Source organism: Hippocampus guttulatus, chromosome 2 (genome assembly GCF_054856545.1).
Source record: "Hippocampus guttulatus isolate MCC_2025c chromosome 2, RoL_Hgut_1.0, whole genome shotgun sequence".
NCBI classification, from domain to species: Eukaryota; Metazoa; Chordata; class Actinopteri; order Syngnathiformes; family Syngnathidae; genus Hippocampus; species Hippocampus guttulatus.
The window spans coordinates 28,574,884-28,589,917 of NC_141262.1; the positions used below are offsets into that span (position 1 = coordinate 28,574,884).

At 48.4% G+C, this 15,034-nt stretch overlaps 1 protein-coding gene across 8 annotated transcripts in view; it reads right to left on the bottom strand.

Annotated features, from left to right (window-relative positions):
- LOC147209429 (nuclear factor 1 B-type-like) overlaps window positions 1-11,736 on the bottom strand; it is a 61,092-nt gene extending 49,356 nt beyond the window's left edge. For 2 of the 8 annotated variants that reach the window (XM_086105339.1, XM_086105336.1), the window contains exons 1-2: window positions 11,355-11,735; window positions 8,770-9,301 (exon numbers count right to left, since the gene is read on the bottom strand). In XM_086105339.1, coding sequence (XP_085961465.1) covers window positions 8,770-9,301; window positions 11,355-11,411 — 589 coding nt within the window. In that variant the 5' untranslated portion in view covers window positions 11,412-11,735. Of the gene's footprint in view, window positions 1-8,769; window positions 9,302-10,695; window positions 11,298-11,354 lie in introns of those variants that run through there. The other 6 variants (XM_086105341.1, XM_086105340.1, XM_086105335.1 and 3 more) reach the window with 6 other exon arrangements.
- Between the last annotated feature and the right edge of the window lie 3,298 nt (window positions 11,737-15,034).

A 15,034-nucleotide genomic window follows, 5' to 3' on the forward strand; every position in this document is an offset into this window, starting at 1 on the left:
CGCGCGCGTGCGGATGCTAATTTTCATGAGCGAGCCTATGGCACTTTGCATTATATGTTGCCATGAGGCTAGCGGCCTTCCCTTTTGCGTGGTGGAGCTCGACCTTGTGCTATTGACGCATCCGACGTTTCTTCCGATTTCGCTCGACATCAATTTGAAGCCAACCGGCATCCGGTGACGGTTTGAAAAAGCCGCATCAACGCCCAACCCACAGCAGTTAGCGAGGCAGCGCACGTGACATCCGACGCCATCGCGTGCCGTCCCGCTCGGTGCCCTTGTCGGGTCCCGTATATACTGCACCGTACGCATACATCCGCCCCCCCCCCATGCCGCTGCCTTCCATCTAATCAGCCGGCTCACTGCGCCGAATACATTAAGAAAAGTGCGTCTGCCTGCCACCGATCAATAGCTCCACTGCTGACTTGTCCCCCCTTCATCCATTTTAATGTCCGCAGCATACTGTAAGAGGGCAGAGCGAATAATAACAGAAGAGCTTCATCTTCCTGGCGCGTGTGCATTTGTCTTTTTTTTTTAAGACGTTTTTTTTTTTTGCATCTTGGTTGAAATGTGCATCGAGGACCCCTCAGCCCGTGTGGGGGGGGGGGGGGGGGGTTCCTGCCAACTCTGAATAGGTGGCGATGCATCCACGTCGTCTGCCAGAGATCGTGTTCACCTTCCCCGTTATCCGTTTGTTTCTTTCGCGTTGCAGATTTGACCCCCCCGCCCCCCGAGCATTCCGCCCGACGGCCCATCAACCCTTCGGCGCCCTTCGTTTGCCTCTCAAACTTTTTGGCTTTTGACATTCAAAAGGTGCGGAAGTCATTCAAAGCTGACATGATGGAGGAGGTGCTGGTTCAAGAGCTTTCCGAACTGGGAACTTGCATCATGCAGGAAAAGGCACACGAAGGTATCGCAAAAAGCCAAGTCCATGGGAAGAAACTCTCCAAAGAGAAAATTGGGGGGGAGCGCCACCATTTTTTATTTTTTTAAGCTGTAGAAACGGCGGTCCTCGGGAAAACTTTCTGGACCCGAAAAGTTTGGGCTCCCTCGCCAAGTTGTGCATCTGAATTGAGTGAAGGCCTGGCGAGCGGGGCGAAGAAGAGTCTCCCGGGGTGGCGTTGGCTCGGCAAACAGGACCAGAAGATGGCTGCGCCGTGGATTAGGGCCCCACAGTGGTCCATTGTTAATTGGGCGCCATGTGTGAAAGCTACACAGGGATTAGTTTGTACAGCTGCCGCCATTTGTCATAACTGCCCTTAACAAGACACACATGGCGAGCCCGAGTTCCAGCCAGAGGTTTGGAGGGAAAACGCGGAGCTGGGATGCGCGCGGCCGCGGGCGGCAGAGGGCGCACCGTGGGCGGGTCCTCGTTCAACCCGCGAGTGGGTGCGCTCGAACTCATCATCGCAACGAGCCGAGCGAGTGCTTGGGAAAAAAAAGAAAAGAAAAAAAAGCCGTTCGTTAGGGAGCGACAACGGAAATCATCACGGGGGGGAGTCGGATGGGCTGCTCGTCTCACGCGAAGCTATTCGCCGATCAACTCAGCTCAAGTGTATTTTCTCGAGCGCTTGAAAACAACCGCCGCGGTATGCAAAGTGCTGGACACGGAGCCAAAAGAATTCGGACAACAAATAATACAATAAATGATTCATTCATCACGAAAGCGCAAAAAAAACCCTGCCAAACTAAAAACCAAGTCTCATGCGGAGTCAAAAGCATGAGAAGTGAGCCTCCGCTTCGTTCTCGGCACCTCGATTAGCATCGAGGTGCGTAGGAGCGGTAAGGTTTTGAGATTCTAAAACAAATCAGAGGATCTTCAAAAGAGAACTTGAAAACGAGCCAATGAAGGGGACACCAGAGTAGGAGTGACGTTCTCCCTCTTATGGGTTCCAATCAAGAGGCGAGCAGCAGTATTCTGGACCAACTGGAGAGGCTTCATGGAGGATCGTCTGACCCCAAGGTAAAGTGCATTACAGTCAAGGCACGAAGGACTGTTTCAAAGTCCTTTTGAAACGATGTCACCAAAGTCCTGTCAAAGTAAGAGTCGTGTAAGGCAAGACCGGCATAGAGCTTTTTTTTTTTTTTTTTTTTTTTTTTGCTGAGAATCGCGCAGCAGTAATTGCGGGTTGCAGAGCTGAGCACATGCCAGAGGCCTCATCACAAAGCCGACGGGGTAAATGCGGAAGGCGCTTTTATTGCGCTCACACTTTCACATTTGGGGCGAGTAAAAAAACACGTGCGCGGGGAGTTCGAGGCTCGTTTTCCAGAAGCGACGCCGACACGCGCTGGAAGCGCTCGCGCCGGCTCGCCGTCCCCGCCGCGCAAAATTTGCCCAAATGCGCCCACCCAAAAAGTACATTCGGCAACGGCGCTTGACTTTTGTTCTTCTGTCCCGCTCGGGCGTTGTCGGGCCGTCACGGTGACGGGCCGTACTGTAGCGCCTTACAAAAGACGAGACAACCATCACTCTGGGGCCGATGGTCCGGCCTGTCGGCGGTGAAAGGACTTTGATGGGACAAAGCGGGGCGTGGGGGGGGGGGGCGCACACAGAAGTCAGGGTCTCCTGGGCAACCACTCTGCTCGTCTGTCCCTGCCCGAAGTTCCCCTTTGCAGCCCACCTCCTCGACCCCCCCCCCCTTCTCATTTTTCTTCCCTTCATTGGCTGTCCAAAAGGCTTCTTCCTGGGTGAAAAGTGACTGCCTTTCGCTTAACTCATTCAGTACCAGCCAATTCTGGACCAAGTCTGAAAAGACGTTTAAAAACGTCTTTGGGAGTGAATGAGTTAAGGGATGTTTTTTTCCCAGATCACGGCATTAAAAAAAAAAAATCATCCCAACATCAACAAATTCTTCTTCTTCTTCTTCTTCTCGTTACCTAGGCGGAAAGCCTTCACGTTTCAAGCCCGAAGTTGAGTCAAAGTTGGGTAATCAAGTCCGAAGTCATAAATCCAGTGGTGAAAAGTCAGGAGGAAGTGGATTTTGTGCTCCCGGAACTTTTTGAGCGAGGAACAGATTGCCACATCCGCTTGGGGCAAACATTTCCCTGCCCTGGGAAAGATCACGGCGAGGGGAGCCTTTGTACACAAGACAGTGAGGTACAGTGTAATGCCTGGCTTGGGGGGGGGGGGGGGGGGATGTGGCCATTTGTCTTCATTTGGGAGGACCGGCAGACAGGCTGGGGGGGAGAAGGGAGGGGGCCGGTTGGGGGAGAATCTATCCGGGAGGAGTGGGAGGTGCCGGCCCTCCAGTCAAGTGGCCTCGGGGGGATTTGAAATGCATTCGGGGTCCTCCCCGAAAGCCTGGGAAAGTGCGGCCAAGCCGAGATCTTAACCGCAGACCGATGACACAATCCGCAGCCCTTAACCAAAGTTGCGCCGCCGAAAGCAAAACGAGCCGAGCCTCCGGCTGAACGAAACAAGAAAAGCCTTTTCAGCGCGACGTCTGCGCCTTTTTTTTTTTTGGTTCGTTTTCAAAGAGAAGCCACGTACGTTTGCGTATGCGCGCGACTCGGGCAAATTAAACACACGGTTGTCGAGGAAAAGAAGGAGTTGTAAATTTTCCAGGGAGGGAGGGAGGAAAAAAAAAAAAGAAAGAAAGAAAAAAGGGCAGCCACATATCTCGGCGGCCTCTGCTCAGAGTTGCCTTGTTTCCATGGAGGTTTTATGTACACACGGCTCAGCAAAAGGAAGGCCCAAGGAGGCAACAGGGCCCATTTAAGCCTTGAGGTATTTGCTGGAGAAAAAAAAAACCCCGCTGCTAATACCACAAACTCCGCACCGAGCCGCGCCGCAACCGGGGGGATGGCGTTTGACAAAAAGAGCAGAAGATCACAAGCATCCGCCAATGAAAGAGGCAAGGCCAACGCGCGCAAGAAAGAAAACCAAAATAGCTCCCGGGTTAAGAGGAAAAGAGATTGGGAAGACACTGAGTGGGAAGCGGAAATCAATAAGGCGAGCGCCGAGGCTAGGGAAGGCGTTCTAAGTGGATTAGATGGAGGGAACGTGTTCGATAGGTTACGGCTCGGAGATGGAGGTGGCCAGACTCCGCGGGCTCTGTTGCATACTGATCAGGAAGCCGCGGTGCAAGCTAAGCGCAGGGTTGCGCGGTTCACTCGGAAAAGCTTTTCTCCACGCCTCAAGTTTTTCCACCCCCCTGCGGGCTTCCCGCTTTAATGTTTGGCTCGTTGCATCGGCGATGTTGGCAAACATCCGTCCGAAAAAGAAGCCCGAAGGTGGGGCTGGCTTGCTCTCCCACCAAAATTGGGAAGCGCCGCTTAATGCCGCCTCATTACGGCAACTTTGGGTTTCACACTTCTGGCGATGGAGCGGGGGGCGGCCTCTGTCTGGCCCGCCGCCTCGGATCGTGACAGCTGTCGAGCCCCCCCTCCCCCCAAGTTGCCGCAGATCAGAGAGATGCCCGTCCCGATGCAGGAGGAGTAGAAAGGGATGCGGGGCTGCAACGACGTTTGGGGCGCCACCTCCGTTTTCGTCAACCGCAAACCGCGCAGCGCTCAAGGACTTAACTTCCGCTCACGTCTGGCTTTCTGCTTCGTCTGTTTAGAGCCATTGGCGCCAGAGTCCATTTGTTGTTGTCGTTCCAGATGAGGTCCGAGTTTTAAAAGGTTTTTTTTTCCTGGTTGCGCTTCGGACACAGACAGCCGTTGAGCGTCGTGGTGATTTTGAGGGAGAGGTTGGGCAACCGCGGGAGATTTCCAGTTGCCGTTTGGATCACGGAATCTCCCTTTCAACGATGCGCCACCGGTTCGCGATAGGGTTGAGCTCAGAGAATGACGTTTGATTTTCCTGTTGCAATTCGGAAAGAAAACTAGCAAAGGTGGCCGACGCCACCGCCCGCAACGCTTGGAGGTAGATCACCCAAATCCAAAAGGACAACCGCCAACTGCCTGTTTTTGCGACTCTGTTGGAAGACCCCTTGGCGAGACACTTCGAGAAACACCTCAATCCATCGTGTGTGAGGTTGTTGGATACATATCTATATCCATCCATCCATTTGCATATCTGCTTTATCCTCGAGAGAGAGTCGCAGGTGTGCCGAAGCCCATCCCGGCGGTCTCCAAGCAGTAGGCGGTGGGGGACACCCTGAACCGGTTACCAGCCCCACAGGGACAAACAACCATTCGCGCTCACAATGACACCCAGGGACAATTTCGAGTGTTCCGTGAACCTACCACGCGTTTTTGGAACGTGGCAGGAACCTGGACAACCCGGAGAAAATCCACGCAGGCACAGGGAGAACGTGCAAACTCCTCACGGGAGCCAGAATTGAATCCCCACACTTCCGCACTGCGGGGCCGACGCGCTGACCGGCCGACCACGGTGCCACACGCATACACACAAACCATTGACAGAGTATGTACAATTTAGAGTCTTAAAAGAACCAAATCGATTTTTGGGCTGAGGGAGAAAGCGGATCGATCGTCCAGAGCCCCGATCGGAAGCCGCAACTCGTGGGGCAATCCTGTGCTTGCCACTTGGCCACTGTGCCGGTCCAAAAGGTCAACAAGGCAGGCTGACCAGGGACAAGCCACTTTTTTTTCCCACCAATCTGTTGTGCTCAATTAAACTTCACATGACACCCCCGCCACATCTCTTTGCAAAGGGTCACGACCCGGGGGGGGGGGGGGGGGGGGGCAAAGGTTAAGCCCAGGGCTCATTTAAGGCGCTTTCCATTAACACGGCGGGGCCATGTGTACGCAAGTAATCTGTCCATTTCGACAAATGCAAATAAATAAACACAGTTTGTAAACATTTGTATAAATTTAAAAAGTTACAATGTTTGATGGCAACATTAACTTCTTTCTGGATACTTTTTTTTCCCGCAGCCATTTTATTGCAGATTTTCACCAACTGCAGGTGCGCCTGGAACGAACCCGCAGCGAGAAAGCCGAGTTGACAGTCGATGAGAATTGTGTTTCAAATTATTGCAGTGTGTGTGTGTGTGTGTGTGCGTGTGCGCGTGTGTGCGCGTGTGTGAGGGAGAAGCTCGTATTGAACCCGCCAGTTGGCACAATGAACGCCACACAACACATGACGACAGCCCTCCCCACCCCCAAACTCACTCCCCAGCGGGCATTCATCTGTGCCATGCAGAGGGGGTGCGGAACACGCCCGTGCAGCCGCTCGTCTGCCAACCTGGCGGCCGCTCTGGACTTTTGCTTTGTTTGTTTTTTTGTTTTTTGAAATAACAAAGCTCACACACCGCGCCACGGATGGGGGCACCATCTTTGGGTTTACACAAAAGATGGTGACCATGGCTCTGGAAAGGAAAAAACAAACAAACAAAAAAAACTAACAAAAAAAAAAAAACAACCGAAACTCGCGGCGGCTGCATTGCGGATGCCGAGCGACGAATCAAAGGCATGCGGCAGCCAGACAAAGAGGCTTGAATGTCAACCTCCCCAAACCTCCGACGGTCCACCGCCGCTTTGGTGGGCTGCCTGCCCGCCTCCTTGGCACGGCGCGAAACAAAATGGCGCCCCACGCACAATACGGACACATGATCTAGAGCCGGGCCCGAAAAAGATAAAGGCGCCGCCACGCTTTTCTACCAACAGGAACGAATTCAGCATTCCTGCAATGCGTGAAATAAATATTAGGTAAAAAAAAAATACAGATCAATTAAAAATATATATATGTGAATTAAAATAGAGTCAGCTGATTCAATATGGGTGGGCAACTTTTTTTTCCCCCCCCCAGCCACCAAAACAGGCAGTTCAGCGAATGAGACCTTCAAGGAAAACAAAAGTGTTCAGCTCATTCAGCACCTTTTGGGAACTCTTTTCCACATTCAACATTGCCCAAATTCGATCCCCCCCCACAATGCAATGTCCACGGGTCAGAGATCGTTTCCGCGAAGCTGCATTTCCGTCCCCCTTCCACAAGTCATGACCGGTTCAAACCACTCCAGCTCCAAAGTGTTCAGATCATTCAGGACGATCCCTTTTCCACACGACGAGCATTCCCCGAATCCCTAATTTTCCTCCACAAGACCTCTTTGACACAGTCACCTCCTCCTCCTCGCGCATTTCTTGTCCGATTCAATTTTTAAATGAAGACAACGTATCGACGTTGACCTGACCGCATCCTTGCACATTTCTTGACCCATTCCAACCTGAAAATGTTCAAATCATTCAAGAACTTCTCAGGATCCGTTTCCCACCTTTCAAAAGGTCACAAATTTTCGCAGGAAAAAAAAACCTAATCCCAAATTGAGACTAAATGTACACGTGAACCTCATCCGATCCGTATTTATTGACTATTGACTATTGATTAAAACCCATTTCCGAACTTCTCACTGCTGTTCCGAAAATGCCGTATAATTCCCAAAGTAAACGCGTAGCAATGTTGACGTGGTGTTTAAAAGCAGTCCTCTCCGGTCTACATTTCAACTCATCAATAAACGCGAGTTTGCCGTCGGCTTTTCGGCAGTCGCGCGCAATTCCTGCCGCTTGAGAGGAAGTGCTCAGAAGGGACCTATTCAAGTTTGACGTCGCCCCGTTGGCCATGCAGCAGATGCAAAGCGCAAAGAGAAAGCGCTGGCATCATCCCACAAAAGACACAAAAGAGGCTCCGATGCCAAGCCCGGTGCCAGTGGCAACCATTCTTGTGGGGGCACTCTGCCTTCTGCTTTCCCTGGTACGATTCAAAACACAAAATGGCGCCCGGGCTTTGGCCACAATGAGCCAGCGATGCCACCTTTTTTTTTTTAAGGGGGGGGGGGGGGGGTGTTGTTGTTTTGTTTTTTTAAACCAGCCCGAAAGCCTCCAGCGTTGTTGGAATGGACCGATCCATCATCCCCCACCCGCCCAAAAAAAGAGAGAAGGAGCGCTACAGTTTTGCACTTGGAGAGGCATCAAATGTTAATCGGGACTCAGATGAAGTCAAATGAATACTCTTCATACCTAGTACGGTAAAATCTTTAAACAGTATCTATAAAAAAAGATATTATACTGTATATACAGTATATATATTTCTCTCTCTCTCTTTATATATATATATATACACACACACACACACACACACACACACATGCATGCACGCACACACACACAAATCTATATTTATTTATACATCTCGATGAATGCTTGTGGTCATAACTCTAAAATATCCATTCATATGTATTTTCTAACATTTCAAATTGCAGGGGTATTCAACATACGGGGTTGGAAAACAACCCCAGAAATAATCCATTTAGAAAATGTATATTTTCCCTCCCACCCACCCACCCAATTTCTTCATCTTTGGACAGCCACCAGAGGGAATGTCAACTTCTTAAAGTCAAAATGGCGTCAATGAAGCGCTCTTTTTTTTATTTTTTAACATTATGAAATTGTGCCAAACTGAAACCTGGTTGGAACCACTGAGCCAAATGTCTGAATCACTTCCGTCAATGACCAGGAAATGTACTCATTTAATATTTTCATGGCTTTCAAAACGTCAAAAGCGACAACATTTACAGTTGTCAGGATCGCATCACGTGATTGGAAATCGGGGCCGATCTCGTCATTTTCAGAGCATCAGTCTCAAGTGAAACAGATGTTTGTTTGTTTTGTTTTGTTTGCTTATACATGAACCAACCCTCAAAATGTCGACCACACATTCACCCGAGTCGACAAAATAAAAGCTCTTCAGCTCTTCTTAATGCATCGCCGATGTATCGGATCAAGACTCGGTATGGGGAGACACTCTAAATTAAATGAAAAAAAAAAAGACGCAAAGAGGCCGCGATGAAGAAGTGAGAGGGATCCTACCTTGGTCTTGGACATAGTAGGCGAGGAACAAGTCCAGCTCCTTGACGGAGACGGTGATGTGGTGCGGCTGGACGCAAAGTGCGGGGTTGGTGCAATGCGGCGACTTGACCAGGCGCTCGCCGTCCGTACTTTCCAGGGGGATGCCTTTGAAGAGGATGACCATGACCAGGTCCAGGCGCCAGACTTTGTCGGCCTGCCGCAAGCAGTCGATGCGGCGGATCTTGCCCTTCTGGTCCGGGTTGGACAGCACGCAGCACGGGTGCTTCTTGCCAGTCACGCTGAGCACAAAGTCCTCCCGGTACTCCTGCCGGATGTCCTTGCGTAGCTTGGCCAGCAGCCGGGAGGCCCACTTCTGCTTGACCTCGGCCTTCTCGCTCAGGAGCTCGTCCTTGACGGCGCGCTCCTCGTCCTTGGACATCCGCTTCTCGTGCTTCTTGAAGTACTTGCGCTTCCTGGCCTGGAGGTTGAACCACGTGTAGGCGATGGCCCGGACGTGCGGGAGGAGGGCCTCGATGAAGGGATGGAACTCATCCTGCGGAGGAGGTGACGCCAAAGCAATGAGTGTCCGGCCGGCCCCGGGAAAACAAAACAAAACAAAATCGAATCAAAAAAAGAAATCGCTTGTAGGATTTGCTTCATTTCTCCAAAGAAGCTCTCAAACGTAGCGACGGACGGCAGAGCGTCAGCTCGCATCGAGTGACAAAAAAATTTTCAAGTCAAATAGGTGTCCAAATCTTCCCCTTTTGGGATTGGCAAAGGACCTCCACCAAAATGTTAACTAGCACACACAGAAAAAAAAAGGGAAGTCTGGAAAAATGTGGGAAAAAAATGTCCTCAATGGATTGAACACCTGAAAAAAAAAAACGAGTCGTAAAACTTGCAGGGCTGCGCTGCCCACGCAAGCCTTTTGTCTCCTGTTGAGTTGTCAAGTGATACAAGGAAAATTTGGGGAAAATATAAAGAAGCACATACCTCGGGTCAAAAGTTTCAACGTCTTAACCAATAACAAGTCAGTGATTACCTTCCACCGGCTCCTTTCTTGCCAGATGAGAAATTATGTCAAAATGTTTCGGGGCTAAAAGACATTTGGAGTTGGTTTAAAAAAAGTCAAAACACTGCAAAAATGCATTTCAACAAAACGTAAAATGTTGTCTGCCTATTTCATTTGTTTGTTAAGTACTGTACAATCATACTAATCCAATTGATCTCCGAAGCTGTGCATGAACGTGGTGATTATTTGTCAGACACAGCATCCGCCGACATTTCCGACGATCGGATCAATTTAGAAAACCACAAATAACGCATTAATTTGCAACCGTGCTTGTTTTCAAAGCAAAATTTACTTTTTTTTTGGTGCTATTTTAACATAGCTAGCAAAACAAGCCTTTTTTTTAACTTTCAAACTTCTTCCTTCCCGAAATGCAAAGTCACCTGTTTAGTATGCCATTTCAACAAAGAAATTTTGTTAATTGCAATTTTGCTTCGTTTGATTATGATTCTTTGTTTTTTTAAACTAATCCAAATCCTATAACGAGAAATAGCTGGAGCGGTAGGAAGGGGGGGGGGGGCGCTGCACTGTACTTCAGACGGGGGCTGTGAAAAGCACAATCCTCTTAAGCACAAACTAAACCACATCCCAGTCAATCACTTACTTAATGCCAAGTAAAATATAAACAGTCAAAGTCAGTCTCGTTGGACCTTATCGGGAGCCTCATCGCTTCGGTGAAAGTGGCTTTATCGCCAAACATAGGCGCACGCACGCAAGGAGGGGGGTTCCTTCAATAAAAATATACATTTAGAAACACTTGAAGCTCGGCAGGTTATGAGAGGACACTATTCTTTTTTTGTTTTGTTTTTGCAGTCTTAAAGGACCAGCAGACTTTTTTTTTGAATCGCTGATTTAGAAATAAAAAGGTCGATAAATACCTGAGTGAGACAAATTGGAGAATACATGACGAGTCGGCTGCACACCAAAGTGAGCGGGGAGAAGAAGAAAGGGGGGGGGGGGAGTTGGTGCTGACTTTTATCGCGCCATTCCTGCACCGCAAGCCGTACTCATCCTCAGCGAGCGAGAAGAAAGCCTCCGAGAAAATCCATCAACTTTCCCTCTGTTTTCGCAGTCCGGAAGATTGTCGAAACGGGGGTGAAAAAGCAACAAATGCAGCAGAGTCAAAGTGGAGCTGCAGAGAGTTTTGTTTTTTGCACGCGCGCGTGCTTGTGCGCGTGGGATGTTGCGCCCTGAGCTCGCGCTGCTTCATATGTGGCGCACCTTCGCTCCTGCTTGTGCGATTCCAGCAAATCAGACCAACTTTTTTTTTTTGAACCCACGTAATTACACGCTCACACCCCTCCTCCTAACACTCCTACCCACTCCCCCCTCCCTCCTCCTCCTCTTCTTCCAACCATCCACAGAGCACCTTGTCTGTAGAATCTCTTTTAAAAAGCCATTCTTGTACTTTGGACCAGAAAAGAAGTGAGTTAATGAACAACCCTGCTTTAGATTTCACCCATCGAAATGTGCTTTAACTTTGCAAGTATAATAAACGGCACTAAAACTTTCAATAGAAATATGGAATGGCACATACCATTGCACTGTACTGCATTGGATTTAACAGAAGCTTGACAGCCTGGTCGAGACACATTCACATTTGGCAACTTTTTTAGGACGGTAGGGTGGGTCGGGGGTTGAGTTGGGGGGGGGGGGGGGTGTCGGGAACTCCCGGCGTCCCTTCCCCCTCTTTTTATGCTTGTCTTCCTTCCGCTTCCAAGTTTAATTTTTTTTGTTTTGTTTTTGTTCAGTCAAGTTGATCCAAAAGGGGAGGCCGGCTCGGGTTGTCGTCCCCGCCTTCACTTTCACTGTGCGGCAGCTTGATCGCCAGCCTCGAGCCACTGAACGAAAATAACAACGTAGTCTACAGTTTCCGTTGAGTAGGCCCTTTCAAAGTAAAATTTAGGTGCTTCTCTTTCGCAAATTCGTCCACAACGAAAAAAGCAACCATTCGTGATATGTGGGGTTGAGGCAACACACTTTTGAAAGCGTTTCAATACTTTGTTCAAAATAAAGTATTACAACAGTAAATGCTTGTTTCATTCTTTCATTTTGAAACTTCCTACACAAGCTGAGCCTACTTGGCTTGATGCGGATAAGTTTTCCCACGAGGCTTGGCGTTCCGGGCGTTGATTGGCTAGGAGAGCAACCCTCCGCCCTTCGCCTCTCAAGGTCGGCCCCTGACTTCCGATTGCTTGACGTCTTTACGCTGGAGTCAAGAAAACATGGATATGGCGCCCTCGAGTGGCCATAAATATGACTGCGAATAACCTCTTCCCAAATACTGTACAGGAAATAATTATGGCGTTTTTTAAATACAGAACACATCTCTTGTCTTGTTACAGCGTCGCAGGTGAGCCGACTCTAGGTGAGAGTAAACTGGTCACCCGCCAATAACAGGGCACGTCTTAACAAGACAAGCGAGGAGGAGAACAGTCAGACCTCACAACTGCGAGTCAGACGTATTAACGAGTACAACACGATATCGAACCAAAACAAACGTGCAGAGCTGTACTGATATTTCACATGAACATATGAGAGTCATGCTACACATTTACAAGCCTGATGTCATTCTGAGTGCATCCTGCCGGTGCAGTTTGTCCACTAATTGCCTCATACTTCCTTGCGGAACCTTTCACAAGACTCCCCACTTCTCAGCCGCTCTCAACATCCAAGACCTCCAATTTTTATTCTAATAACACACACGTAGATTCTTCATACATACAGACAGACATATGCAGGTGGCACAGTGATCAAGTAGTTAATACGTTGGATTCACAGTGCCTATATACATACATATATATATATATATATATATCTCAGTGGCGTGCCGTGCAGTTTCATATAAGACACCAACCACACAATAACATTTTACAAAATGTTTGTATCTTTGTCATTTTATTTCGTGACCATAAATACTAACGAAATAAAATAACAAGAAGAAATGTAAAATAAAATTCATTTACTCACCAATGTAGTGCCTGTTCACTGAGCTGCAGATCTACGCGAGTGTCCCCAAACGTTTTTAAACGCACCGTAGCTTGTAAGTGCCCAGCCGTGCTCTGATGTTTCCTTGCTGCCTTGGTAAAACAACTTAAATTGGTAAATCCAGTGGAAGGTCCGTCTTGAAAATTTTGTGGAAAGTAGTCCTGCAACCAGATCAACGTCTTCTCCTTCGGCCATTTTGGGTCAAAATGCAGCAACAGCTCCCTCTATAGCAGGTGCTAATCCAATCACCGAACGCGCACGTCCAGTGTCGACGTAAGGCCTTTTAGCTGGCCCTGGTACGCAGACTCGTGATCTGATTGGCTATTGCAAGCTGACTGTGCCCGTTCATTTACAGCGCACAGGGGCCTGCTCTGTTTAATCTGATGGCCCCGAGCAAGCTTAGTTTACCTGGCAACACAAACTATCTGAAATATGATTGGTTAAAAACTCTACCATAACAAATGAGTTATTTATCGAGTGGCTTTCAATGTTATTTAAAATAACATTGAAACCCACTCGACTAAGTGGAAATAATATGACGTAAAGAATACAGAGAATAATTTTGTTGACATATTTATGAAAATAAAATAAATTAAATTTATGTTATTCTCAGAAAAGTAAATTTACATTTCTGAGAATGTTTAGGCCAGCAGAGAAGGCCTTGCTGGCCCTGACGGAATGGCACTGATATATATATATATATATATATAAAACACACTATGTACAGTACAGTATATAAAATTTTGTTTCTAATCGGCAATAGATGACATCAGATAGAACTAGAGCACGACCTTTCTTAATTAATCTCCTCAAATGACTTCAACATAGTCCCTGGGCTCCAAGATAAAAAACAGTCACCAAAGGCAGACAATAGTTTCACAGTGTGTGGCAAGTCAATACATATTCAACATGGCAGGCCTCGTCGTTGTGGGAAAGACGCGGGCCGGACAAGGAGCTTTTGTTCGGATGAATTATTATGCATCTAAGTATGAGCATTGACAATACGAAAACAAGAAAAGCAATCAGAGGACGTAAATGTACTCGTATTCAGTATTTCAGTACAAATATTTGTGTAAAATAAAGTTGTGCCGTTTTTTAAGCCTTATCAAGTAAAATACCATCATAAAATTGAACACTCAAGTCAATTCCTGATTGACGTATTGGAGTAATTCTCAAGTTTTTGCACTTGCCATCAGTGCTTTGAGCCAAGAGGTCAAAAGTATTGAGTACTCACCATCCACCAGGTCCTGGTTGTCACGTCATAACAAAGTTGCCACTTGACGGGCCGGTGGGACAAGTTGGCAGCCATGGCGGAGGACGGGAGACGGCGGCCTCCGGACAGACTGGCCGGGGGGCGGGGGGTGGGGAGCATCAGCGGAGGCAGCCGATGGTGCGCGTCAGCAGCAGCTTGACTGCTGACTCGGACCCGAATGTGGTAATTCCGCGAGTCGTGACCCTGCCAATGCCTTCCCCCTCCAGTGGCAGACCCCCCCCCCCCCCCGAATGTGGCTTAATGACAACATGGAAACCTCCAATCATATTTTCATTCATGTGGCTGGCGTGAGCAACATTTGAAAGAAAAGCCACATGACAGAATCATCAATATTTTCTTTACAGATGTGAAAATAAGTGCTTCCTTTTGCAAAAAACGCGGGAAAACAGTTGCCATAAAAAGCGATTTTTTGGGGGGGGGACAACATTTTGTATCTTGAGACAAATGTAGTACTCTGCTGCAAAAGGTGTCAAAGTGAGCTGAGGCATTTCATCTCGACAAAAGTAGTATTTTTCTGCCACCCTGGTAACAAGGAACTATGTCGAAGTGCGTTGAGGCGTTTCATCGAAACAAAAGCAGTACGTTGCTGCCATTTTGTGCCATCTGAGTTGAGGTGCTTCACTTAGGCAAAAGTAGTGCTCTCCTGCCATCTTGCTGCACCGCCAACAATGTTGAAGCGCTTCGTTTAGACAAGAGTGGTTTGCTGCCATTTTGCTGCCTCTTGGTTCCAAGGAACTATGGCCGAGTGAGTTGAGGCATTTCACTTTGACAAAAGTACGGCTTTGCCGCCATTTCATGGTATCTGCAGACAATAGTGACCTTTTTTAGGGGGTGTCAGCACAAATTGCAGTTCACTGTATTCAGTCAGGATCCCTACTGTGTACAGGGGGGAAAATGTGAGAAATTGACTCCCTCCTCCACATTTTTATAACAGACTCTATTGTAACCATAAATAT